This window comes from Centropristis striata, chromosome 8 (assembly GCF_030273125.1).
Source record: "Centropristis striata isolate RG_2023a ecotype Rhode Island chromosome 8, C.striata_1.0, whole genome shotgun sequence".
In the NCBI taxonomy this organism is placed as follows: Eukaryota; Metazoa; Chordata; class Actinopteri; order Perciformes; family Serranidae; genus Centropristis; species Centropristis striata.
The window spans coordinates 38,690,884-38,718,523 of record NC_081524.1 but is presented as its reverse complement, the minus strand read 5'-3'; the positions used below and the strand labels follow the sequence as shown (position 1 = coordinate 38,718,523).

Here is a 27,640-nt window from a genome sequence, read left to right as displayed (position 1 = left end):
TTGGGTGAAGCTTGTGGCTGAAGGGGTCCTGTAACAGTTAAGAAACCTATGCAATAATATGCAGGATTTCTCGCAGCATTAAAACATATTCCTGGTTTCTGCCTTTATGTACTCGTTTTTGTGTGTGGAAATAAGGTTGATTAAGCTAAATGAAAACACTGGATTTGTTAATATTCAGCTGAAAACTTGAAAAGGAGTGTTCTTTTTAATTGTGTGGAAACACTTGACCTTTAGTACTCTATTGAATATTTAATGAATGAAAATATTGGTACTGATCAACAATATGACATTATGTCACTTTGTGATTTACATTTGCTGAATCTTTACAGTCTGCAGGTATCTTTTATTGTTTTTCTAAAGGCAAATAAACAGTTGTCCTTAAGTTAATTTCCCGTTTACATCATTCATTTTTTGTTCTTAATCCAAAAAGAAAGCTTTGTGTCTCTTCTTAAACAGGAAAGCTCAGAAAAATGACTTTACATCCATGTAGTCAGGTAAGTATTTTACTGAAAACCAGAGTTGTTAACCTTGATTTTTTTTTTTGTAGAGCCATATACAGACTCCTTTAAAATATAATAATAATAATAATACATTTTATTTCTAATGCACTTTTTATCAGCAGATCTCAAAGTGCTTAACAAGTAAAATAATTTAAAAAAAAAGAAAAATAATATCCTGCTTTCACTTCAAATCACATTTGAAGTTTTTACATATTTAATGTCTAATTAACATACACTTCTTAACTGTTTGTTTCGTTTATCATGGTTTAAATAATCCAAAAAAATAATTCTGGTTTACATTGATTTTCAAGTGAATCTTATATTTTTTAAGTAAAAAAAAACTCCGAAAGGCTTTTTTTTTTTTTTTTTTTTTACAATTATGTAAATCAGTAGATTTATGTTTTCTGCATTGTTATTTAAATTATAATGTAATTTACGGTACGTATTACGTCACGGTAGATTACGTTCTTTAATTTACATTTTATAAATATATAATCTCAACATTGAGACCACAGTTGTGGGACATGAACAAAAGTAGTGTTTGGACCCATAAAATGCTTCATAAATTGTATTAAATCACATTTTTTATTTTTTTATTTTTCAATGTCAAGATGTGCAATAACACTGTGTATATATTTATCAAGCACCATAGGACACATTTTAACATAAATCCAAAATTTCACTGCTGGGACTTAAAAATGCCCGCAGTTGCAGAAACACTCATATATTTTTTAAGCGAAAAGAAGAGGGGTAAAAAAATAAAAACACTACTCGTGTCACATGACTTCAGAACCCGGAAATACAATGTGTGCCAGGTGACGAGTTGTTTTAACCGAAGGGCAGCAGGCTACAGTACCGTAATGTTGTAATAAAGAACTTAATAGTTTATTGCTTTGGTTGTTTTTGAACCCTTGTGATTGAAACAACAACCTTTGATTTAAAGCCTTCAGCCCGACAACAACAACAACAACGTTTGTTTACATTCATGGACAAAGAGACGTGCAGCGACATTGTAAGTAAACGAGCCTGATGTTTAGAAAGGAAATGAGTGGATTTTGAGATTTTCAGCTGAAGTTATGAAACGCATTATTAATAATCAGCGCACAATAAGCACATCGTGGTTATTTATGCACCAAATGCATTCAGACTTGGCTGCTATTATATGTCTTGTACTTCTTGCAGCGTGCTCAGTCCTCCTGGATGGAGATGCATCAGTTTATTGGTGAACTTCTCACATCTGGAAACACCCTGAAGGATCCGCCAGGTGTGCTGAACGCGGCGTGGGGCGTGGCCTCCGGCGCGTCACTGGAACCTCTGCAACCACCTCGACCTGCCCGGGACAAACCAGAGGCCCAGCCCGGCCGGCAGGGGCAGCCTGGGGCATCACAGAGGAGGGCAGGTGAGGACTGAGAATAATCAATGTCTCCAGTGGCGGTTCTAGACTAATTTTACTGTGGGGGCCAAGGAGGGGCCAGTGTTTAATCAGAGGGGCACATTAGCACATGAAAAAATGGCAAAGATGATATTTAAGCATTCAAAATCTTTGAATGTCTTGAAAATGACACAGAATGACCAAAAAAAGACACAACATGACCAAAAAAGACACAAAATGACCAAAAAAGACACAAGACACTGTACACAGGGGCCTCCAGGGGCCACTGCCCCTGTGAAGAAGCCTTTGGCCCCTGCTGTGGCCCCTGTGTCAAATTAATAATAAAAGGATCAATTTATAACGATGAACAATGGAACATTTCTTACCTTTTTTTTGTTCAAACAACATCTCATTGTACACAAAAGGAACCCAGAATGTTACATTGTATAATAGTTTAACTCTATGGAGTCTTATTGGGCTATTTTGTCCATTTTTGAATCCTTTTCATGTCTTTGTAAGTCATTTTGTGTCTTTTTTTGTTAATTTTGTATCTGTTGTTGTGTCTGTTTTAGTTATTTTGTGTCTTTTTTGGTCATTTTGTGTCTTTTTCAAGACATTCAAAGAGAGCCTGGGGCAGGTGAGGACTTGGAATAATCAATGTCCAGTGGCGGTTCTAGACCAGTTTTACTGTGGGGGGCCAAAGGAGGGGCCAGTGTTTAATCAGAGGGGCACATTAGCACATGAAAAAATGGCAAAGATGATATTTAAGCATTCCAAATCTTTGAATGTCTTGAAAATGACACAGAATGACCAAAAAAAGACACAAAATGACCAAAAAAAGACACAAAATTAGAAGACAGAATAACAAAAAAACCCCACAGAAGACATAAAAATGACCAAAAAAAGACACAAAATAACTTAAACAGACACAAAAAGACACATAAATGACACCAGTGACAAAAAAGACACAAAATAAATAAAAAAGACACAACAACAGACAAAAAATTACCAAAAAAAGACACAAAATGACTTACAAAGACACAAAATGAGAAGACAGAATAACAAAAAAAAAACACAGAACACATAAAAATGACCAAAAAAAAGACACAAAATGACCAAAAAAAGACACAAAATAACTTAAACAGACACAACAACAGACAAAAAATTACAAAAAAAAAGACACAAAAAAGACACAAAATGACTTACAAAGACACATAAAGACATGAAAAGGATTCAAAAATGGACAAAATAGCCCTATAAGACTCAATGGAGTTAAAATATACAATTACATACAATACATTCTGGGTTCCTTTTGTGTACAATGAGCTATTGTTTGAACAAAAAAAATGTCAGAATTGTTCCGTTGTTCATTGTTATAAATTGATCATTTTATTATTAATTTGACACAGGGGCCACAGCAGGGGCCAAGGGCTTCTTCACAGCGGCAGTGGCCCCTGGAGGCCCCTGTGTAGAACCGCCACTGTCAATGTCTCCATGATTTTCTTGTGTTAATTTTACTTTCAAGTCACATCTCAAAACACACCTGTTCAGACTAGCCTATCCCTAAAATCATTCATTCAAAAATCATTCAAAAATCATCATTTTTAAATTACAATTTTTCTCTGTACTGTTTCAGTGTTGTTTATTGTTTATTATTACTGTCATTGTTGTCTTTATTGTTCTAATTTGTAATTGTTTCATTGTTTATTATTACTGCCATTGCTGTTTTATTATTATTGTTTTGTTTTTAATTGTTTATTGTAAGGTGACCTTGAGAGTCCTGAAAGGCGCCTATAAACAAAATGCATTATTATTATTATTATTATTATTAATTTAATTGTAATTCCTATTTATTTCATGTCTAGATGTGCATAATGCCTGCACCTGCCCTGGCTGCCCGTACTCCACGTCTCCACCTTCCTTTGAGGCTTTAAAACAGAGGCAGACCTTGTCTTTGGCCCCTAACTCTGACGCAGCGTGTCACCCCAAAGACCTCAGCAGCTCTGCTCCGATGAGCCTCAGCATGTGTTTACCGGACACGACTGAACCGAGCTGCAGCACGACTGACCTCGGGACCAGGACGTCCAGCCGGCCGCAGAGGGAAGAAGCAGAGCGAGGGACTCAGAACCCGGAGCAGACTCCTCCTTCCAGAGCCTCCTCGGGCCCCGTGTCCCACCTCTCAATGTTCCCCTGCTTGTGTTGCCAGATCCTGAGGAACCAGGAGGGTTCAGACTCCCCGTTCTCTCACGCCCATCACCATTTCCACCACCACCACTGTCCTCTAACCTCGTGTTTGCCGTGCCCTCACTCTCACGCTCCACAGCTCTCCGGCCCGTTTCCCTGCTTGCCTTGCCAGCGCACCTTCCCCACCTGCACTCAGGTGTGTCACCACCAGCACAGACAAACACACACTCAGCAACAGGAGGAACGAGGACGGGCCGCGTCCTCCCTGCTGTCGCTGCATCCCTGCATGCACTGCTCCGCCTCGTTCTCCAGACCGTCCCAGCTGCTGCAGCACCAGCGCTCCGAACACACCCACAAGCCGTCCGGCTTCCTGTGCACCGAGTGCGGCCGGGCCTTCAACTCGCACAGCAACCTCCGCATCCACCTCAACGTCCACACCGGGGCCCGGCCCTACTCCTGCTCCGACTGTGGGAAGAGTTTCAGCCAGTCTGGGGCTCTGAAGATCCACAGGCGGATTCACACGGGCGAAAGACCATATTCCTGTGGATTCTGCGGAAGGGGGTTTCCCCATTTAGCCGGGGTCCGGGCCCATCAGAGGACCCACACAGGAGAGAAACCCTACTGCTGTACCCAGTGTGGGAAGTGTTTCACCCAGTCAGGAGCGCTTAAGATCCACATGCGCATCCACACAGGAGAGAGACCCTTCATCTGCAGCTTCTGTGGGAAAGGCTTTTCGAACCGCTCCGGGATCCGGTTCCACTACCGCACGGTTCACGGACTGGCCCCCGAGCACAGCGGAGAAGCTGGGGATGTGGATCAGGGGCCGGCAGGCCGTGGTTATCAACCCGGGCGTCCCAGGACGTCTGCCAGCGTTGTGCTAAATACCCCCAACAGTCAAGATAACAACCCCCACACGGCTCCAGACCCCAGAGAGGCTCCTGCTGCTCGTCCTGGTGGTGAGAGCAAACCTCCGTCAGAGGGAGTAAACCCAGGCAGCAGCAGCAGAGAGGGGCTTCCGTACGCATGTGAAGATTGTGGCCTGCGCTTTAAGGACGCCCCGTCCAGGAACAGACACCAGACACTGATGCACTACTCCAATGAGGGGAGAGAGGAGGAGGAGGAGGAGGAAGAGGAGGAAGAGGGGAGGAAGGAGCTGAGCACAAACCGTGATAACAGTGCAGAGTGAATTTATGTTGTTGGTCCAAGATCGAAACACCAGAAGAAATGGTGTTGAAATTTGATGTGCAATATACAGGTGCAACTCAATAAATAAGAATATCTTGGAAAAGTCCATTTCCAATAGTTCAAGTCAAATAGCTGCAACCAAGTATTGAGTCATATAGGTGGACATACTTTTCAGAGGCCAACATTTCCATATTAAACATACTTTTCAAAACTGGTCTTTTGTAAGATTACATTTTTTTGAGACACTGAATTTTAGGTGTTCATTAAATGTAAGCCATAATCATTATACTTAGAAGAAATTAATGAAATGAAGACATGAAATGTTTCATTCTGTGTGTAATGGATCTATATAATGTGTTATTTCCACTTTTTCAATTGAATTACTGACATAAATAAACTTTTCTATGATATTCTAATTCATTGAGATGCACCTGTATTATGTAGTGAAGTATTGGTCTTTTGAATTTGATCCAGCACTTCAAGCTACTATATCGACTAAAGTTAAGACTTTTAATTAGATATAAATATATAAGGAGAATATATATATATATATATTAGGTGTAAAATTTTGTATATCTGTCTATTAGAAGCCTAGTCATGCCTGTTTTTAAATTCATGATTTGATAGAAGTTCATACTTAAGATAAAGAATGCATCAATACTTGTTTAAGACAATACAATCTCTGTTAACCCATTGAGGCCTAAAACGCCTGTAAAACCTCTGGGCGATTTTAAAATCAGCCCCTAAAACCTTTAAAGTTTTTCTGGAAATTCAACAGAAGTGTCAACGCTTCTACTAAATAATAGATTTTTCAGCCTCTGTAGCAGATAGAAATGAAATTCAAAAAGTATTTGGAGCTTATACAAATACTACAAAACGACGTATCCGCTTTCCAGGCTTCAATGGGTTAATTATACTTTCAATAGTAAGTACAGAAGTTAAAATATACGACAACCCAAAGAATGTGGAAGAAAAAGGTCCTCAACCTGCAGCTCTTATGATATTCTCTCCAGCAATCAAGCGTCTACCAGGGACTTTTTTTTTTTGCCATTGTATCGATGATGTTTTTTTTTCTCGAATGGTATTGAAGTTTAAAATTCGGGCATCTTGTCAGCCTTACTTAACCCACTGAGGCCTGAAAAATGGGCGATTTTAAAATAAGCCTCTAATTTTCTGGAAATTCTGGAAAAATTCTGGAAAAAAAGTGTGAACTCTTCTACTAAATAATAGATTTTTCAGCCTCTGTAGCAGATAGAAATGAAATTCAAAAAGGTATTTGAGAGCTTATACAAATACTACAAAACGACATATCCGCTTTCCAGGCTTCAATGGGTTAAGATTGGTTGCCATGTTTCTATCAGTGAGGGAACCAGCTGCCTGTTTGTGCTGCAGGCTTCAAATATTTTAAACAACCTCTTACACCGTACCGCTGCAATTACACACCAGGCCAACTTTTTAAGTATTTTCTTAATACACTTGTTTTATTGTGCCTTACTCAGCAGTGGAAGAGGTTAGCGAATTCATCGCCAAATGTTACACCACAAAGCTTGTAAAAGTATTTCTAGAAAATTAAATTATGTCTTTGAGGTTTTTTTTAGTCACATTTTAAGATAATAGAGGACACCTGACCCTTGATGCCTTGTATGTAAAGGCCAAAGTACAATTTTCTATCTTTACCTTCTTTGTGAACAGCAATGTCATGAATTGTTTATTTAAATTACATTTTCTTTTTAGTAATTGTATCTGTTTAACCCTTTGATGCACAACATGGGTCTAAAGTGACCCGATTAAGTTTTTATATTGTTTATCTTTGCAATGAATTCATTTCATTTTGCAGGTTTTCCTCAAATAACTTGTTTTACATCCTAATGTTTTTGTTTTCATTTCTTAAAAATGTCTTTAAAACCTGACAAAGAAGACACAAATATTAACTATCCTATTTTGTTAAATTGGTGTTTTGCCAATGAAAATTATTATTTGGTGGCTCTAATAAGTCTCAAATGTTAAAATAAGTGATTTTCCAATGTAATCTGGTGGTTCTAACAACTATTTTAAAGTTAAACCTTCAAAATAAGACAAATATAGTTACACATATACTGAAATTGTTAAATTCACTTTTTGTATCACTACGCAAAAACTATTTTTCTTAAAGTATGAAAGGAAGAATTGATATAATAACTGTTGTAATAATGCGATTCATTTTTGACCCATGTTGTGCATCAAAGGGTTAAGGACCAGTAATTTCCATACAAAAATAAAAGACAATCCAATGGACTTGCATAGAAAATGAAGTAAAAGTATGGAAAACAGAGTTACGTAAAATTACTGTACAGTGGCAAAAAACTAAGAGGTAACAGAGCCACGTACTGGAAATGTTTTATAATGAAAAGCTTTGTGTCTTGGTCAAAGACAGTAGGTTGAATCATCAGGACTTTCGCTCCTGCAAAGGAAAGTCCTCCATCCTACTCAAGACACCACCTTGCCTGTTGTGCCTTTCTGTGTTATACTATCCAATCATTTATTTTAAAGAATATTTGTTACTGTGTATGTTTATAAATGGATGAAAATTATCTGAGAACCAGCAGACAAACCATTACACAATCCATTACTGTGGAAAGCTCAAGAGAGCCCCCTAGTGGTTAAACATCGTCATTGCAACACTCTCAACCACTTTGTTACAGTGTACCATTTATAGTGCTTTTTAAATGTTTTTTTCTTTTTAAACAAAATATTATTCGCTGTGAATACAATGTTTTGTGAGGACAAGTAACATATTCAATCCTTTTTTTTGTTGCATTAACCTGTTAAATACACTTAAGCATACAGTACAGGCCAAAAGTTTGGACACACCTTCTCATTCAATACGTTTCCTTTATTTTCATGACTATTTACATTGTAGATTCATCAAAGCTATTAATGAACACATGTGGAATTATGTTCTTAACAAAAAAAAGTGTGAAATAACTGAAAACACGTCTTATATTCTAGTAAGCAAAGGGTGGTTACTTTGAGGAATCTAAAATACAAGACATGTTTTCAGTTATTTCACACTTTTTTTGTTAAGAACATAATTCCATATGTGTTCATTCATAGTTTTGATGCCTTCAGTGAGAATCTACAATGTAAATAGTCATGAAAATAAAGAAAACGCATTGAATGAGAAGGTGTGTGTCCAAACTTTTGGCCTGTACTGTACATCACTGTATGTGTTTTCTGAAAGTGCAGCTTGTGATTAAACATTTCAATAAACAGTATCTCTAAGAGAGACGACTGAACCTGTATTTTCTTTGTGCATCACAGGATACATCCACTGTACAACGACATACTTCCTGAAAGGAAATACTTGTGTGCGTATGGCTCAGATCATTGTGCACTCTGAGTGAACCCTCGTTTACGCATCTTGTCCAAAGTGACTTCTCAGGAAGTTCAGCTGTCACATTAGTACTCTGTGGACAACTCCGTCCAGCTTAGTGTCCTCCCAACACAGTTTATTTCAGGAGTATTTTTCCCCATGTCTGAGGCTACGTTTACACGAGGACGGTCTGAACAGAAGACGCAAAAGTGGCGTCGCGTCTTCACTTTTTATTCCTCGTTTAGACGAGCGTTTTCAGGAGGAAATCTGCTGCATACGGTGACGCAAAAGTGTGTGAAATGTGATTGTATGCAGCCAGGCGGCATCACTTAAAGCCATAAGAGCATCTTTGGGCATGCAGAAGTTTTCACGCCACACATTTTCATCAGCTACTCCTTCCACAAAGTTCTCCACCATCACTAGATCTCCCAGGTCTCGTTCACAGCTGTCTGGCTCCTCCCACCAATCGCTGCATCCAGAATGTGATGGAGGTAATTCCAGATCCTTCTCTGTTCACTAATACTATCTGTACATATCCTGGACATTTGGTGGAAAGACTCCTGTAAGTTTATTAGAGCTGCCAGAGCAGCTTGAAGGTCCCACCATGGAAATAATCCCACGTTTGTTTATTTCCTGTCCTGGAGCATGTATGTGACGTAAACACATACGTGACGTGAGCAGATCAGATCAGAGTTTTGTGTCTTGTCAGTGTAGACGACACGCTACGGAGGAGTGGATTTCCACTTTGGAGGGTGGTTTCAGATTTTTGCGTCTTTAAGCCCCCAAAACGCCTTCACCGTCTAAACGAAAGGCACTTCTGATAAAATATTTAGTCGTTTTTACCCGCGAGCGTCCTCGTGTAAACGGGGCCTGAGCTGACTGTTCACAAAGGCTCCTCATATGTGTGCTTCTGTAGTAAAGAGTCACATGACTTGGGCTCAGCGTAGACCACGCTGACTGGCCGGGGGCCGTTGTTATGTAGAGCTGGCGTGCAGTAGCCATTGGACAGCATCCTGTGAGACGGGCAGTCGTACTGAGAGTGGCTGGATGTTTTCCTGCCACCAGCATGTCTGTGTGCATTGCTGTGAACAATCCCAGTCAGAGTCGGCAGGTTGGAGTCTGAGAGCTGATCGCTGAACGGCGTGGCGTACTCCGGCTCCGGGGGAAGAGGCTCGGCGTACTCCGGCAGGTTCACAGGAGTGTCATAGTGGCTGATGGCGAAGGGCGTGGTGTAGCCTTCATCTGAGGTGGGTCTGAATGTGGAACCAACCTTCTGTCCAATAGCTGTAACAGCAGGCTCTGCATAGTCTGGAATTAAAAATAAAATAGAAAAAACACTATGAGGATGTATTTCTGTTATTTAGAAACTCTCAGCTTCAGTTCAGTATTTAGATAGATAGATAGACTTTATTTATCCCAAGCTGGGAAATTACAGTGTAGCAGCAGCATTACACACAGAGACGATGACAACACAATTAAATAAAAAGAACAACCTAGGCATTCACTACCGGTCAAAAGTTTTAGAACACCCCAATTTTTCCAGTTTTTTATTGAAATTCAAGCAGTTCAAGTCAAATGAACAGCTTGAAAGGGTACAAAGGTAAGTGGTGAACTGCCAGAGGTAAATAAAAAAAGGTAAGCTTAACCAAAACTGGAAAATAATGTACATTTCAGAATTATACAAGTAGGCCTTTTTCAGGGAACAAGAAATGGGTTAACAACTTAACTCTATGGAGTCTTGGGCTATTTTGTCCATTTTTTTATTCTTTTCATGTCTTTGTAAGTCATTTTGTGTCTTTTTTTGGTCATTTTTGGTCTTTTTTAGTCCTTTAGTCCAACATAAAATGTGATTTTGAATCTTTTTTTTTTTACTTTCAAAACACTATCATGCTCAATAAAGAATTTTAAATGTTGCAAATGTGCATTAATTTCAGAGTACACTGAGACATTAAACTGCATCATTTTCATTTTCACCATCAAGTTGGTGTGTTCTAAAACTTTTGACCAGTAGTGTACTTCAAGCAATAAAATATAAAAATACAATAAAATACAATAAAATGTAATGTAAAAATAAAGTGTCTAAAGAAGGAGTATGTATTAAGGAGTAGAATTCCAGTGCAGAATAAATATGAATATGCAGTATAAAAATGTTGGTGCCGTGAAACAAATAAGGTGCAATGAAAGGCCTGCACTCTGAGTGCCTTTTTACCTTACAGACATATACATATATATATATATATATATATATATATATATATATGTATATTAATATAGCCAATGGTACTGTCAGCACTGAGCACTTGCCAGGGAAGGTTTTCCTAACAACTTTACCTCTTAGAAAACGTCTTGAGGTAAAGAAAACGTGAAGGAGAATTTATCAGAACTGAGGAAAAGACACAGTTGTGCTCACAGCATTTAATTGCACTTACACTGGGCAGTTATGGTAATTATGCCACAGTGGATGTTAATAATGTTGGGCTGCCATGGTAAAACTACAATGTTCCTCAGATTTTTAACTGCCTCGCCCTGTTCATTCTCACCATGTTGTTTCATGCAGGTTATATAAACTTCATTGCCTATATTGGATTAAAATTTTAAAAAAGGCATCCAATTTTCATTTATTTTAATAAGGTATCTTTTTTAAATCTTTTTTTATTTTTTTAAAGAGCATACTTGGCATCCTGTGTTTATTTATGTATTGGTATTATTAGCATAATTGTTAATGTTTCTGTTTCTCTGCTTTTTTGCCTCCCTATATATTATTATATATTATTATAATACTATGTTTTTTGTTTTGTTTTGTATTTATTTTTCTTTTGCGGTTCTTTGTTCTAATGTACCCTTTAAAAAACAAAAATGTGGAAAACAGCTGTGGAATAAGTAATGTCTTGTACTGATGCTTATGAATGCTAATTTCCAATAAAAATATATAAAGAAAAAGTTTAAAAAAAAAGGAATATAGGCTGCCAGTCACAAAGATAAAACTAAATGATTGTCACATTGAGAATGGTTGTTCACACCTGTCCACTCATATATGTCCACATGAATTCTTATTGTATGAAAATAATTGTTAAATTTATGCAAGATAAGACAAATTGTGTAAGGCCTGCAAATCGTTTTACTATACAGATCATAAATTGTTTGTTTTCACAAACAGCTGAATGGTGTGTCGCTTTAAATGTTGCAGCTGCAAGGAATTGTGGGACGGCACGATTTCCTTTCCTTTAGTAATGAATGATCCAATGTACCCTATGCAAAAGGAGATAGAAGCACCTTTCCTCAACCAGCCTTTATTATCATGGCTGACAATTACTTCCAGGTTTGGAAACTTCCAAAGCAAAAATAACTATTCAAACACAGCCAAAGTCCAGCACATAACCAGGTAATTGTCATTTCTACTCTTGAGGTTTTGTACAGATTAAATAAACAAGTATTAATGTGTTAATTTGAGAGCTTGTCCATAGCTAGGCTAGCATATATTTGTGCTAAGCTAAGCTAAGCTATCAGCTGCAGCCTTTATAAAACAGATGCATATGAGAGTAGTATTTCGTCTAACTTCAAAAAAAGAAAATGTTTGCCTCAATCACTGAAACAGCTGAATGTGATTGTGTTATCAGATATATTTTTTTTTCATGTAACTATGATTGATTACATTTATTTTGTATATCCCTAACAATTCTACTACAGGCCTGATTTTCATGAAACTTGGTTAAAACATGTGGCATGGGCCAAGATAAAACCTGGTACATTTACCTTTTATTTATTGTTTTTTAAATTAAAATAAAAGCAATGAATCTATTTATTTTAGTGTATATTTCCTGTTTTATATATATTATTGTCTCTTGTTCTGTTTGTTTATGTACAGCACTTTGTTGCGGCTGTGGTTGTTTTAAAGTGCTTTACAAATAAAGTTGAGTTGAGTTCATTTGTTGAGCAGTTCCAAATCAAGTGAGGAATACACAAATTACTTTTTACTTCCATTAACAACAGACCTGCACTCTGAGTGCCCTTTTAGTTCTTAGTGAGTTTCCCTGTAAATCTAAGTTTCATTCCCTCCATCAATGATTTAAGAGCTGGATTAGCCTGGATTAAAGTGTAAGATTTTAAACCATTTGTTTACCTCAAATTACCTTTAAAATACTCTAAAGTAAATTCTTAACTTAAGGCTGAGTTATTAGGCTTCTCCCAAGGCTTGGGATGGCTCAGTAAGTGAACCTTGAGCTGGAAAAATTTCACACTATAGTCAAAAATGAACCTCAACGCACATTTCCAACAAGCATGTCAGAAAAGTGTATCCCATTTTAGCCTTTTATCTTCAAGACGGTTACAAAATGCATATCATACCCACCTCTTCTCGTTGGCTTTTAACACTATGTAGAGTGTTGATTTTATGATTTTTTGTTTTTATTGTATACATGCATATTTTATTTTGTGCGGGCAGTACATTTTACATTTTATTTTATTTATTTTTATCCCATTTTTATCCCATTTTTAATTTATTTTATCTTATTGCATCTTACTGTTCTATTGTTTACTACATCTCTTTGTATTGCGCTGTAACAAATTTCACTGTAAAATAACAGTAACATACTGGCAGCAGGGACGCCAGTATTTTAATGTTATTTTACAGTCCACATACTGTAATTCATTTAACATTATATTACCATATTTTGGCTTACAGTATATGATCGTAGGATAATGGTGTGTGTTATTTTACAGCAATTCATTACAAATAGTGTTTAATGCTTTTAATTTATAGTTATCTACTTTTATTGTAAATTGACCGATTTAAATATTCATTTACATGTGAGGGATGAATATTTAACAGTATTTTACAATTATTATAAAATACAGTAGTATACTGTTGTAAATTGTTGTAAAAATACTGGTCATTTTGTGTCTTTTCTGGTATTTTTTTTTTCTTTTTTGGGTCATTTTGTGTCTTTTTTTGTCATTTTGCGTCTTTTTTTGGTCATTTAGTGTCTTTTTTTGGTCATTTAGTGTCTTCTTGGTTATTTTGTGTCTTTTCTGGTCATTTAGTGTCTTTTTTGGTCACTTTGTTTCCTTTTTTTGGTCATTTTGTGTCTTTTTTTAGTCATTTTGTGTCTTTTTTGGTATTTTTTTCTCTTTTGGTCATGTTGTTTCATTTTTTTGGTCATTTTGTTTATTTTTTGGGTGATCTGAACTGTGCGTGTGAGATTCTGTTCAGTATGCTGTTGTAAATTCACCGTAAATACACAGCATTTTGTTACAGTGTGTGTTATCTATTTATTGTTTGTGCAGCACTTTGGAAACCTTGTGTTTGCTAAAATTGTGCTCTATAAATAAAGGGGATTGGATTGGATTGGATCAGGATCCGCCAATATATTAAAACCTTTTATGAGCTCCAAAAACCTCCTGTTGCACCCCCACTAATACTTCATTACGGTGTTGAAAAAACTGAACTAGCTGCATCCTGTGACTAACAGGAAAACTCTTTCAGGACCAATTGCTAATTTGAATCTGCCGTTTCTGGGAAAAGCTTCTCTTCTACTCAATAGCAGTTTCATACTCGGCCAATGTTGAGTCCCTGCATGAGCTGCTGGGCCACCAACAATGTCCCCTCTAATCACAGGGACGGGGGCTGATCCGAGCAGACCCTACCAAGGTTATTATAGTTAACGAAAACTAACGAAATTACGAGAACTAGAATTGAAAAAACATTTTCGTTAACTGAAATAAAAATAAAAACGAGAGTTTTTAAAAAAACGATAACTAACTGAAACTGTATTGTGTGGTTACAAAACTAACTAAAACTAACTAAAATTATAGTGAAAATGTCCTTAGTTTTCGTTTTTGTCAACTTTTTTCATTCATAATTCAGTGTTTCTATTTGAACATGCAACACATGGTGAATATGTTTACTGAGACTGGGATGTTTACACTAGAACCAGAATTCAAAACACCCAGAACTGTAAGAGTTAATAACCTTATTGGGGCTGAGATGATAAACCAAAGGAAATAAAGGCAAAATGTATTACGATCTCTTTGAATCTGGCACCCAACACATAGCCCATTACAAAAAAACTAAAACTAACACTAATAAAAACTAAACTAAAACTAGAAAACTCACTCTAAAAAATAACAAACTAAAACTAATAAAAACTAAACTAAAACTAAGCATTTTCAAAAACTAAAAACTAAACTAAAACTAGAAAACTCACTCTAAAAAATAACTAAAACTAAAACTAACACTAAAACTAATAAAAACTAAAACTAAGCATTTTCAAAAACTAAAAACTAAACTAAAACTAGAAAACTCACTCTAAAAAATAACTAAAACTAACACTAAAACTAATAAAAACTAAACTAAAACTAAGCATTTTCAAAAACTAAAAACTAAACTAAAACTAGAAAACTCACTTTAAAAAATAACTAAAACTAAAACTAACACTAAAACTAATAAAAACTAAAACTAAGCATTTTCAAAAACTGAAAACTAAACTAAAACTAGAAAACTCACTCTAAAAAATAACTAAAACTAATAAAAACTAAACTAAAACTAAGCATTTTCAAAAAACTAAAAACTAAACTAAAACTAGAAAACTCACTCTAAAAAAATAACTAGAACTAACTGAATTTGAAAAAACAAAAATTCACAACGAAATTAAAACTAAAACTAATGAAAAATCCCAAACTATTATAACCTTGGACCCTACTCTGTGGTGTGGTGTGGGAGGCCTAGACCTTCCTCCAGAGCCCACAGGGAGCCTCAGAGCCAGAGCTATTTTAATTAGATGGGCTTTAGTAGTGAGGGCTTTGATTGTCTTAGCTTTGACCCTGTGTCCTGTTTATCACTGGACCTCTCAGGGACGGGCCCCCTCGCTGGGGGAGGGGCTGGAGGAGGCGGAGAGGGGGACTGGTGGCCTTTATCGAGCTCCAATTAAAGGGTCTCTTTCAGAGAGGCTCCGTGGACCAAAGAAAGGAATGTTTATACTGCGTCTGGGTGATGGGCTGAGCCGGGGGAAAGAATGGACAGCCCGTGGAGAGAGCTGTTTGCCTGTCAGGCCTGGCATCAGCTCCTCAAACTGACCACTGAGGCCAGAGACTGTTAGAGCAGGAAAGGCAGAGCTCAGCACTTGAGATCACCAGCAAACACTGGACTGACAATGAAAAGAGGCATCAAGAAGGCAGCAGATAGCTGCACCAGTAAAAGGCACTTTCTGCTGGAAAAGTAAATCATATATACACTACTGGTCAAAAGTTTTAGAACACACCAACTTTTCCAGAATTTAATTGAAAATTATGTAGTTTAATGTCTCAGTGTACTCAGTGTAACATTTAAAATTCTTTATTGAGCATGATAGTGTTTTGAAAGTTAAAAAAAAGATTCAAAATCACATTTTATGTTGGACTAAAGGACTAAAAAAGACACAAAATGACCAAAAAGACACCAAAAGACACAAAATGACTAAAAAAAAGACACAAAATGACTAAAAAAAAGACACAAAATTACCAAAAAGGCACCAAAAGACACAAAATGACTAACAAAAAAAATGGACAAAATAGCCCAAGACTCCATAGAGTTAAGTTGTTAACCCATTTCTTGTTCCCTGAAAAAGGCCTACTTGTATAATTCTGAATGGTACATTATTTTTCAGTTTTGGTTAACCTTACCTTTTTTTATTTACCTCTGGCAGTTCACCACTTACCTTTGTACCCTTTCAAGCTGTTCATTTGACTTGAACTGCTTGAATTTCAATAAAAAACTGGAAAAATTGGGGTGTTCTAAAACTTCTGACCGGTAGTGTATATTTTTTAATAAATTCTCACCATTTAGAGGAGGGTTGGGTAGAGCATCATGGACGTTTCTCTCCAGAGGGTAAGAGATGAGCTCTGATGGGGAACCAGAGAGACTCTTTGCCTGGAAACTCTGACAACCTGCTTGACACACGAACACACAGTCAGTGGCTTTTAAGATAAGTCTGAAAAATACTGAAACAATGAAAAAGCTCTTGACTTACTTGTGGGTAAGGAGTACTTCATTTGTGACTCTTTTTTCCTATAAGGGGAAGGAGATGAATACAAAAAATTAAAATACTGTACATACTAGATACCATTTCCAAAGTGTGCTACTGTAGTCTGCTACACTGAAAAAAAGCAAACTGGGTGTCTGTTACCTTCTCCTTAGTCTAACATGTAGCTTCTACTATATACAATTATGTTTTGTGGTTGAACAATTTTAAAACATGTAGTTAAAGCATAAAATGCAACAATTTTAAATTTACTAGAATAATTAATGTTAAAACAACACAATTTGCTTTGTGTTTTTCTTTTCTAAACTTGACACCAGCTGGGGTTATATAGGTTGAATAAATGAATAATTATTATTATGTTCATTTTCATGATAAAGGTAATCTTTTAGGCTAAACCACTTCAACCTGGCTTTGTTTTGTTGGCTCGTCACAATTAATTCATGTACTGGACCAATTTAAAAACTACCCCATCCAATTAAGTAACTCTTAATGATATCATACAACTTTAAATGGCCCAATAAAATTACGTTAGTATGTTACAATTAGCCTTACAAATCTAGTTGGACTGACCTGGTAATTAATTAACAGTAACGCAAATACATCATGCTGACCCGAAATATTTACATTTTGTTCACTCAACAAAATTGTTTCTCGCTAAATTAAAGCATTTTATTTAGGTGGAAATTATTTCCATAATTTTATTACGTTCTGGGAACAAGTTTTTTTTTTTTTTTAGTGTACTAATGACCACTGGAGCATCACAATGACAGCTGAGCCAATAGTCAATTGATTGGTCGACAGAAAGAAAATAGACAACTGTTTCCGTTGTGAAGACATTAATAAATTAATTACTTTTTTAAATATATTCTTTATTCTCCTTGGCGTTCAGTCCCAGCTAGGCAAGAATCCTTCTTTTCTTTTTACTTTTTTTACCCTTTTATTTGTCTTTTTTATCTCTAACTCTGTTTTGGATTGAGTTTTTATTACTGTTTTATTCTATTTTATTTGATTGTTTTACTGTTTTTAGTATTTTATTCTTTTTACTGTTTTTATTTATATCCAGTTGTGTATGATGTATTCTATTTTAATAACTGTACAGCACTTTGGTCAACTGAGGTTGTTTTTTAATGTGCTCTATAAATAAACTTTGACTTGACTTGACTACAGCATTTCATGTGTTGTAAATTAATTTCAATCAGTGTATTTTGGCAAGAAAATTTTGCCAGTATAAGTTTTCTCAGTTACTTTTATCTTTTATCTGGTGAAGTTTTGGTAGCAGGTCCATGCACTCTAAACACAACATACATACTGTGTCTGCTAATGGGCTAATGGCTAGCATCATTATAGCTATATCAAAAATATATTTCTAGCCAAAAGAAAGACATGATAGTTGTTATATAACTTGCTTATTATGAACCCTAGAAAAAAAGATCCTGGCAAAGTGCATTTAAAATAGCACTTTATATTTACTGTGCAATCGGGCAATCTGCAATATAATTACGCACCTATTTTTTTTCGCTATTTATTATATCTTTATTTACTTTTTAGGTATTAGGGCTACGTGCAAGGCAAGATGCACTTTATATTCTTAAAAATGGGTACTCCCAATATCATAAAATTATCATTGCTGGTATTTAATAAATGTAATGTGTATTGATTATTGTGCATTTAAAATAGCACTTTATATTTAATGTAAAATCGGGCAATCTGCAATATAATTACGCAGCTAACACTTTAACACTTCAGCACTTTAATCAACCCTTTGATATAATAAACGTTTAACACTAGTGAAATATGTTTGGTCCCCTGACCCTTGACCCTTGACCCCTGACCCCTGGCCTGTATGTTCCATGATCCACTATACTTTTCATTGTTCTTGCTTTTCTTTTTCTTTTTTTGTTCTATTGTGCTCAAGGACACGTTTTCTCTCCTCCTGCTCATTCTGGCCATGAAGGCCAAGTGCCAACTTGTTGTTATCATTGTTTTATTGATTTTATTGCTATGGTTATGGTATTAACATCAACCTGCCAAAGGGACTAAAGATGGAAATTAGCTGTTGGCTATAATCTTGCATATTTACATGTATATGGGTCAGTGACAAATAAGGGTTGGCAAGATGTCAAATGGTGTAACCACAAAAAAAAAGATAAATATTAAATACTTCATCCACCTACATTGTATTTAAGTGGACTTCTACATATAATTACTTCATTTTAAAAAACATCAAATGAAATTTTTAATTTTTTAATTTTTAGTATTTCTACATTTACACGTTTCGTCAATATTGAGCAGAACATATTCTAAATACAACCATTTTTTTCTAAAGTTTTGACAAATTATGTAAACTTTGTTATAAACCAAAGTGTTGAAATGTAAACGTGGATTGTATTTTTTCTTATTTTAGTTCAATTTTTTTCCTGTGTATAATCAGATTTTTATGGGGAAAAAATACTGGTTACACCAACTGATACTGGGTTAGATCACGTCATTGACCCATATGTTCATTAATATGTATTGTCCCTATTTTAAATAAATAAACTCAAACTCAAAGCTTTTGTTTCCCCCTGTTCTTAAGTCATGAACACAGGAGCGAAAATTTAGATCAGAAAACAGATTTTTTTATCTTTTAGGTTTTTTTTTATTGCCTTTCAGGGCTTAGATGATGTGCAAACTCTACTTGAAAGCAAGAACAGTTCAAAAATATTAAAACACAATACCTTCTCTTCCACCAGACTCCAGCCAACAAACAACTGCCGCACATGATCAGGCCCAGGACCACGCCCACTGCCACTATGACCGGCTGACTGGAGCCTGCAGGAGTGGAAGTGTCTGAGTGAGTAAACAGCACAAATGTGAGAACGGAATGCAGTTTAGTGCAATGTACACAATGTTAAGTGTAAGAGAATGATCTGATCTGACATGTATTATTCCTTACATTTACATTTAGTCATTTAGCACAGCTATTCTCAACCTTGGGGTCGGGACCCCAATTGGGGTCGCGAGATGATTTCTGGGGGTCGCCAAATCATTTTGGAAGTCAGCTCTGTCTCCACTGTGTTAAAGTGTTGATGTGTTAATGTGTTTTAGTCTTTTTGGACATTTAATGTCTTTTTTTTTGTCATTTTGTGGGTTTTTTGGTCATTTTGTGTCTTTTTTGGGTCATTTAGTGTCTTCTTGGTTATTTTGTGTCTTTTCTGGTAATTTTGTGTCTTTTTTGGTAATTTTGTGGTCAATTTGTGTCTTTTTGGGTAATTTTGTTTCCTTTTTTTGTCATTTTGTGTCTTTTTTGTCATTTTGTGTCTTTTTTGGTCAATTTGTGTCTTTTTTTGGTCATTTAGTGTCTTTTTTTGGTCATTTTGTGTCTTTTTTTTAGTCATTTTGTGTCTTTTTTTGGTATTTTTTTCTTTTTTGGTCATTTTGTTTCCTTTTTTTGGTCATTTTGTTTCTTTTTTGGGTGATCTGAACTGTGCGTCTGAGATTCTGTTCAGTGAGTGGGGGTCGCGGACAACATGCATGTTAAATTGGGGGTCGCGACTCAAAAAGGTTGAGAACTACTGATTTAGCAGACGCTTTTATCCAAAGCGACTTACAGGAAGAATAAAAGCAAACAATCAGGGTCTAGTGCAATAAATAGATAATAATAATATAAGACCTATTAGTGCATCAATAAGTGCTAGTGACAATTCTTTGAGGAGTAGAATTATCGTGTGTTGCTAGGAGAGAAGATGCTCTCTGAAGTTTTTAAAGGTAGAGGTTCTGATGCCTATTCTAATAGGGCATTCATTCTCATTGTACACATGAAATTAGAAAGTGACACAAGTACGCACTGAGTCTGGTCTCCACTAACACGGGGACATCTGTGGGGGTAGGAGGGCTGCTGGGCTGTGGTGTATTGATGGATGGAGATTCTGTTGGACCTGTAGGACATTATGACATCAGGAGTACAGACATGACCTCACGCTGCCAGACGGATCATGTAAACAGATTGAGTTGATTCTGGATAAGTTGTGAGAATACTCACCAGCGGGTGGCTGTGACCTCGGTGTAACCTTGGCAACGGGACAGCCGAGGACCTGTACCTGAGCTGAAGCTCGACCGTGCCAGCTCAGTGGCTGCAGCCGAACAAACCGAGCCACCGCAGGAGGGAAAAAGCTGTTGAGAACCCTGAGGTGGCCGTCAGTGTAGGCCTCAAACACCTGGGAACCGTAACAACCAAGTTACTTATTGACAGAGAACACCAGGAAGCCTCATAAGCTCTGCTCAGGCCTCAATAGGAAACATCAAGTCAACAGCGTTCAGTACAGTGTGATGCATACCCTTTTTTCTTTGCTGAGAGCTCCTTTGTAAAGCTTCCAAGTTTTCCTGTCCTTGCTGAAAAAAAGGCTGTAGGACTCTATGTGGTAGTTGTTTGATCCTGTTGTTATTATTCCTGAAAAAACAGAGCACAACATTTTTATTTGCCACAACACAACATAGTGACACTCTGGACATCAAAAAACCAAACTGATATTTCCCAGTTTGTTCAAAGTTCTCAAATGTAATACGTTTAACGTTTTATACGTTTAACTTTTTGTATCTTGCTCCTTGTTTTGTAAACAAAAAACCTTGATTGTGAGTGGCAGAAATACTATTGTATATTGTCTGAAAGTAAGCACTGTATGATAATGCTCTCACAAAATAAAAATAAAAAATGTAAAAAACAAAAAAACAAACTGATATACTAAACCGAAATTTTAATTAAAAAAAATGCTCATTTACAGGTTTATCCTTGCATTCAGGGTTTCTACTAGAACATGTTTACTTGCTTTAATGCTCAAATAGCACATTTTTCTCAGCCCCCTCCCACTAAAGCCCAGTTTGATTAGCATATGTGCTCTTAAGCTTTGTCTCAAGTGCATTCACACTGACAGTATGGAAAAATTAAGTGTCTACACAGGTGGTGCACTCCAAGGTTATTATAGTTAACGAAAACTAACAAAATAACGAAAACTAAAATTGAAAAAACATTTTCGTTAACTGAAATAAAAATAAAAACAAGAGTTTTTAAAAAAACGATAACTAACTGAAACTGTATTGTGTGGTTACAAAACTAACGAAAACTAACTAAAATTATAGTGAAAATGTCCTTAGTTTTCGTTTTTGTCAACTTCTTTCATGCATAATTCAGTGTTTCTATTTCAACATGCAGGAACACATGGTGAATATGTTTACTGAGACTGGGATGTCTACACTCAAAGTAAAATACAAAACGCAAAATACAAAACATCCAGAACTGTAAGAATTAATAACTATTGGGGCTGAGATGGATAATAAAAGGAAATTAAGGCACATACCCATCACAAAAAAACTAAAACTAAGCATTTTCAAAAAAATAAAAAATAAACTAAAACTAGCAAATTCACTCTAAAAACTAACTAAAACTAACTGAATTTGAAAAAAAAAATTCACAACAAAATTAAAACTAAAACTAATGAAAAATCCAAAACTATTATAACCTTGGTGCACTCAACAGTCAAAAAGTTGAACATTCATACTAACAAATTATGACTATGAGATTAACCCTTTTAACAGTTTAATTGAAGTATATTCACTTTGCATTTTTACCTGTGATAGTGCTTTTATCGCTCAGCCCCAGCTCCATCCACGGGGATGCATCGTTGCTGTTTGCTTCCCAGGGTAGGACCTTATGGCTAGAACCCATGTTTTTGGAGGACCAGAACATTGTGTGCTCTTGACTGTTTTTATCCCAGAAAGATGAGGCATTTAACCCGGTAATACTCAGGATGTTGTTGCATTCTGTTGGTGGAGCAGAGAAAAGAATGGACGAATCAAAGTGTGTTTTTATATAGAGAAACTGTAGTCAATAGACCACAAATGTATACTTTCCTGCAGAGCATTCTTTATATATTACTTTTTTATACCACAGTGAAAGGAATAGAAGCTTTAAGACAGGGGTGTCAAACTCTGGCCCGTGGGGCCAAATTTGGCCCGCAGTGTAATTTTATTTGGCCCGCAAGGCAATACCAAATTATTATATTATTATTGTACTATAAAGGCTGACCCGCCGGTATTATACGGCGCATTTACCGCTAATACTAGATTTATTATTGTTATTTCATTTTTAAATGTATTAACCTGTTGAAAAAGTTTATTTTGATATTTAAATCAGAAGGATGCAAATAGAAAAGAGGCATACGATTTTTATTTAATTTTTATTTAATAAATTAATGACAATGATGTGTTTTTTAATTGAAATTTGATTTTGCATGTCTGCACTATTTAGTTATATATTGTATGTTTATAAGCGTTGCTGGTTCCATATTTAATGTTAAAGCAAAACATGTTTGGTATATATTAAAAGGTTAATTTGTTCAATGTTGGCCCGCGATTTTATTCAAGTTTTAAATTTTGGCCCATTGTGTATTTGAGTTTGACACCCCTGTTTTTAGATGTCTGGAAGGTGGTGAAATCACTTTTATAAAACTATAGAATACTACAGCATGTCTTAAAATGGACAAATGGAACAACATAAATGGACAGCAGGAATGCAAATTATGTAATACTTGTAGTAAATGGGTTTAAACATATAAAAAACACTGAGTGCCATTCGAAAAATGATAAAACAACTTGTAGTGATAAACATCTTACTCATACCTTGGGTGAAGAGCAGCTTCTTTTCAGATAATGATCCCCTGTTAAAAGAGGACAGTTAAAAAGGACAGTTAATCAATATTAAATCCATTAAACGGCCACTGTGACATTAATGTGATTTCTCATTTTGAGTTGAATAACAGCAGACACACGTTTTTGATAGGATTCCATTGGAAAAGGTTGATTCATAAAGTGTCAGACTTCTCCCACGGTTCACAGTGACTCGGCCTCCCAGACTATCAGATGCAGCTCCAGCGTGGACCGCAGACTTGCACAGGACTGAGGTCTGCAGCAGAGACGACACATGAAGCACTTTCACACATGAAGTCAATTAATATCTAGTGCTCATACGTTTAAAAAAAAAGAAGCCTAGCACAGCTTGACTGAATGAAATGTGGTTTACTTACATCTCTGTAACCCTGCTCAGAGTTTCCCCAAACATCCCCTGTGACATTCTTACATCCAGCAGGGCAGTAAACACTGAAAAAAACAGAATAACGCGTTAGAAACACTCACTGCTCTGCTAAGTCTTGGAAATTAGCTCCTCAATTTGTTTTAATCTTTAGGAGGTCAGGCAGATCAAACACTAAGTGTACAAGAAAACAAATGTACAATTTCTCAGATGATTCTCACTTGTTGGAAAGATATTTTTTGGTCCATCAAAAGCATTAATGTTTTGTTTTAATAATTGTATTTGTTACAAAATTCCAACTTGGATAGAGTTGCATTATTAAGAAGATCTTGGTGAAGGCATGTGTTCCTAAAAGTAAAAAAAAAATGCCAAAATTACAACATTTATCATAGACTGACACTTTAAAAAATAAATTATTGTTTGATTTTTCATCTTTCCGAATCCTTGAATAATATTTAGTGTAAACTTCCGTCAGAAACAAAATAACCAAATGTAAACTTAAAATAGTGAGTTTGATTTATCTCGTTTAAAATTTCACCCAAAATAAACTTTCACTAATTAGATCCTGGAAAAAAAAAATTGCACCCCTTTGCCACAAAGATTCAGTGAAACTGACTAAACTGCAGGCTATTTACACAGAGCAGAGAGGAGAGGACAGGAGAGGTTGTGAAAATGTAAGTAGTGCAATATAAATAACATGTGGAGCTCCATTTTTGTCGTATACCGGTAACACTTGTGGTACTTCGGGAAAAATAAACAAAATACTATTCTGAGTGCTCCGTACTTCTAGCTTGGGCTGGGTGATATGGCCCTTAAAGAATATCATGATATTTCAGGCTATTTTTGAGATAACGATTATTCTTCACGATATTACGAAATACTTAAAAAGATATAGACATTTTTTTTTTAGTCTGTATAAATAAATAAAAATCCAAAATGTAGTGTGAAGTGCAAATCTCAACAATTGCCAAATACAAAAAAATGTACTCTTGAGTATGAGCAAATAATAAAAATAACCATTTAGGGGTTTCAGGGGCATATTTGAATGACATTCTGTAAAGGAGAATAAAGGTCCTTGTTTGTTTTATTCAAGGCATCTTATTTTGACAGTCTACTTGTAAGTTCTGTGGTGGATTCTATTAACACACTGTGCTCTTATTTTGAAAGCTGCATGTGTTTAGCGACAGAGAGTAAGTAGCTTTTTGTGATTAAAACAACTTTAACCACTACATCAAGAAGTAGGAACGTTGCCAATATCATGATATGCATTTTTTTTAACCATAAAAAAAATATACCGATATTATCGTGAATGATACGATATGGCACACCCCTACTTCTAGCCATGATTTAGCTGTTTCCCTGAAGGGGCAGGACTTTTATATTGGCAGGAAAAATGAGGCCACCGTGATCAAAAAACGCCCTAAAATTCCTAGGTAAAAAAAAAAATTCTGCTATTTCCTTCCAGACTACAATATCAAAGTCCACTTTTATGTTTACTAGGAAAGTGTACTGGATTCTTTGAAGGTACACAAAGAAACAATTTCTTTTGATGTGGCTAAAAGGCTATCATGACAAAGTGGGCTGGGGATGAATCACCATCTGCTCAATTGTAAAAATATCTAATGTTAGACGTTGTCACTTTAGAAATTGGGATAACATGTTAGTGGGAGAACTGGTCTTTTTGTGAGAAAGCTTCTAGGGATTAAGTGCAACTGGCATGAAGATAATTGAGTGAGCTGAGGGTTTGTTTTGTTCATGTACAACACCATTATTTAATACTTCTGTGCTCTGCTGACTTGATGAATTCTATGTGTGGTTTCCTGGACCATTTATACAAATACTCTGTATGTGGTACTGGGTTCTTGTTGCTATTTTCTTTTTGAAAATGAAAATCAATAAAAAGAATGTTCAAGGAAAGGGAATCTATTATAGGAAGTGTAGAGGTTAACCTCTTACCTCAAAAGTGGCGAGCTGGAATGAGATCCTCGTTGTAAACAAGAAATGAGATCTGTAACAGCAAAACAAGACAGAGGCGCATTAAAACAAACACTCCTAGAATCAAACTTTCTGGAATATATATTGTTGGACTTTTTTTTGTCATTTTGTGTTTTTTTTTGTCATTTTGTGTCTTTTTTGGTATTTTTTTTCTTTTTTGGGTCATTTTGTGTCTTTTTTTGGCCATTTTGTGTCTTTTTTGGTCAATTTGTGTCTTTTCTGGTCATTTTGTGTCTTTTTTTAGTCATTTTGTGTCTTTTTGGTATTTTTTTTCTTTTTTGGATCATTTTGTGTATTTTTTTGGTCATTTAGTGTCTTTTTTGGTCATTTAGTGTCTTTTTTGGTCATTTAGTGTCTTCTTGGTTATTTTGTGTCTTTTCTGGTAATTTTGTGTCTTTTTTTGGTAATTTTGTTTCCTTTTTTTGGTCATTTTGTGTCTTTTTTTTAGTCATTTTGTGTCTTTTTTGTTTTTGTTTTTTCTTTTTTGGGTCATTTCGTGTCTTTTTTTGGTCAATTTGTGTCTTTTCTGGTAATTTTGTGTCTTTTTTGGTATTTTTTTTCTTTTTTGGGTCATTTTGTGTCTTTTTTTGGTCAATTTGTGTCTTTTTTTAGTCATTTTGTGTCTTTTTTTTAGTCATTTTGTGTCTTTTTGGTATTTTTTTTCTTTTTTGGGTCATTTTGTGTCTTTTTTGGTCATTTAGTGTCTTTTTTGGTCATTTAGTGTCTTCTTGGTCATTTTGTGTCTTTTCTGGTCATATTGTGTCTTTTTTGGTAATTTTGTGGTCAATTTGTGTCTTTTTTGGTAATTTTGTTTCCTTTTTTTGGTCATTTTGTGTCTTTTTTGGTATTTTTTTTCTTTTTTTTGGTGATCTTAACTGTGCGTGTGAGATTCTGTTCAGTGAGCGGGGGTCGCGGACAACATGGATGTTAAATTGGGGGTCGCGACTCAAAAAGGTTGAGAACTACTGATTTAGCAGACGCTTTTATCCAAAGCGACAAGTGGCAAGCTGGAATGAGATCCTTGTTGTAAACAAGAAATGAGATCTGTAACAGCAAAACAGACAGAGGCGCATTAAAAATAAACACTCCTAGATTCAAACTTTCTGGAATATACAGTGGTGGAAGAAGTATTCAGATCCCGTACTTAAGTAAAAGTACTAATACAACACTATGACATTACTCCACTACAAGTAAAAGTCCTGCATTCAAAACTTACGGAAGTAAAAGTACAAAAGTATCAGCATCAAAGTGTACTTAAAGTATCAAAAGTAAAAGTACTTGTTGTGCCGAATGGACCCACTCGGATTGTTTTATATATTGTAAATATATTATTACATTATTTGTATTGATGATTTTATGTAAGCAGGGTTTTAATTTTGTAAAGATATGGCTCATTTAAGTACTTAATATACTGTTATAAGATTTAATAAAATAAAACAAGTCTAATCACCTTAAATTGATCATATGTTTTATGTTGAATCTTGACCTGAAAAGTAACTAAAGCTAAAGTTAAAGCTAAATGTAGTGGAGTAAAAAGTACAATATTTGCCTCAAAATGTAGTGAAGTAGAAGTATACATTGACAGAAAATAGAAACACTAAAGTAAAGTACAAGTACCTCAAAATTGTACTTAAGTACAGTACTTGAGTAAATGTACTTAGTTACTTTCCACCACTGGGAATATATATTGCTGGACTTTTTTTTTGTCATTTTGTCTTTTTTGGTCATTTTGTGTCTTTTTTTTTGTCATTTTGTGTCTTTTTTGGTTTGTTTTTTTTCTTTTTTGGGTCATTTTGTGTCTTTTTTTTGTCATTTTGTGTCTTCTTGGTTATTTTGTGTCTTTTCTGGTCATTTTGTGTCTTTTTTTAAGTCATTTTGTGTCTTTTTTTTTTGGGTCATTTTATGTCTTTTTTAGTAATTTTGTGGTCAATTTGTGTCTTTTTTGGTAATTTTGTTTCCTTTTTTTTGTCATTT

The 27,640-nt window shown here is 35.5% G+C and overlaps 3 protein-coding genes across 4 annotated transcripts in view; 1 reads left to right on the top strand and 2 right to left on the bottom strand.

The window, feature by feature from the left end:
• The window catches only part of LOC131975753 (trypsin-3), a 641,927-nt gene that overhangs the window by 72,501 nt on the left and 541,786 nt on the right, over window positions 1-27,640 (bottom strand). The window lies entirely within an intron of this gene.
• Window positions 1,288-7,463, top strand: si:ch211-79k12.2 (uncharacterized protein LOC568844 homolog). The gene is made up of 3 exons (XM_059338481.1): window positions 1,288-1,512; window positions 1,683-1,899; window positions 3,738-7,463. The coding sequence occupies exons 1-3, from the start codon at window positions 1,486-1,488 to the stop codon at window positions 5,240-5,242; spliced, it is 1,749 nt and encodes a 582-aa protein (XP_059194464.1). The 5' UTR covers window positions 1,288-1,485; the 3' UTR covers window positions 5,243-7,463.
• The window catches only part of si:dkey-34d22.1 (discoidin, CUB and LCCL domain-containing protein 1), a 28,870-nt gene continuing 9,159 nt past the window's right edge, over window positions 7,930-27,640 (bottom strand). Inside the window, exons 4-15 of one of the 2 annotated variants that reach the window (XM_059338473.1) lie at window positions 25,628-25,679; window positions 23,667-23,739; window positions 23,412-23,545; window positions 23,263-23,300; window positions 22,213-22,404; window positions 20,925-21,037; window positions 20,630-20,804; window positions 20,436-20,525; window positions 19,326-19,437; window positions 16,597-16,634; window positions 16,406-16,516; window positions 7,930-9,901 (exon numbers count right to left, since the gene is read on the bottom strand). In XM_059338473.1, the coding sequence (XP_059194456.1) occupies window positions 9,477-9,901; window positions 16,406-16,516; window positions 16,597-16,634; window positions 19,326-19,437; window positions 20,436-20,525; window positions 20,630-20,804; window positions 20,925-21,037; window positions 22,213-22,404; window positions 23,263-23,300; window positions 23,412-23,545; window positions 23,667-23,739; window positions 25,628-25,679 (1,553 nt within the window). In that variant the 3' untranslated portion in view covers window positions 7,930-9,476. The remainder of the gene's footprint in view (window positions 9,902-16,405; window positions 16,517-16,596; window positions 16,635-19,325; window positions 19,438-20,435; window positions 20,526-20,629; window positions 20,805-20,924; window positions 21,038-22,212; window positions 22,405-23,262; window positions 23,301-23,411; window positions 23,546-23,666; window positions 23,740-25,627; window positions 25,680-27,640) is intronic. The other variant, XM_059338474.1, reaches the window with a different exon arrangement.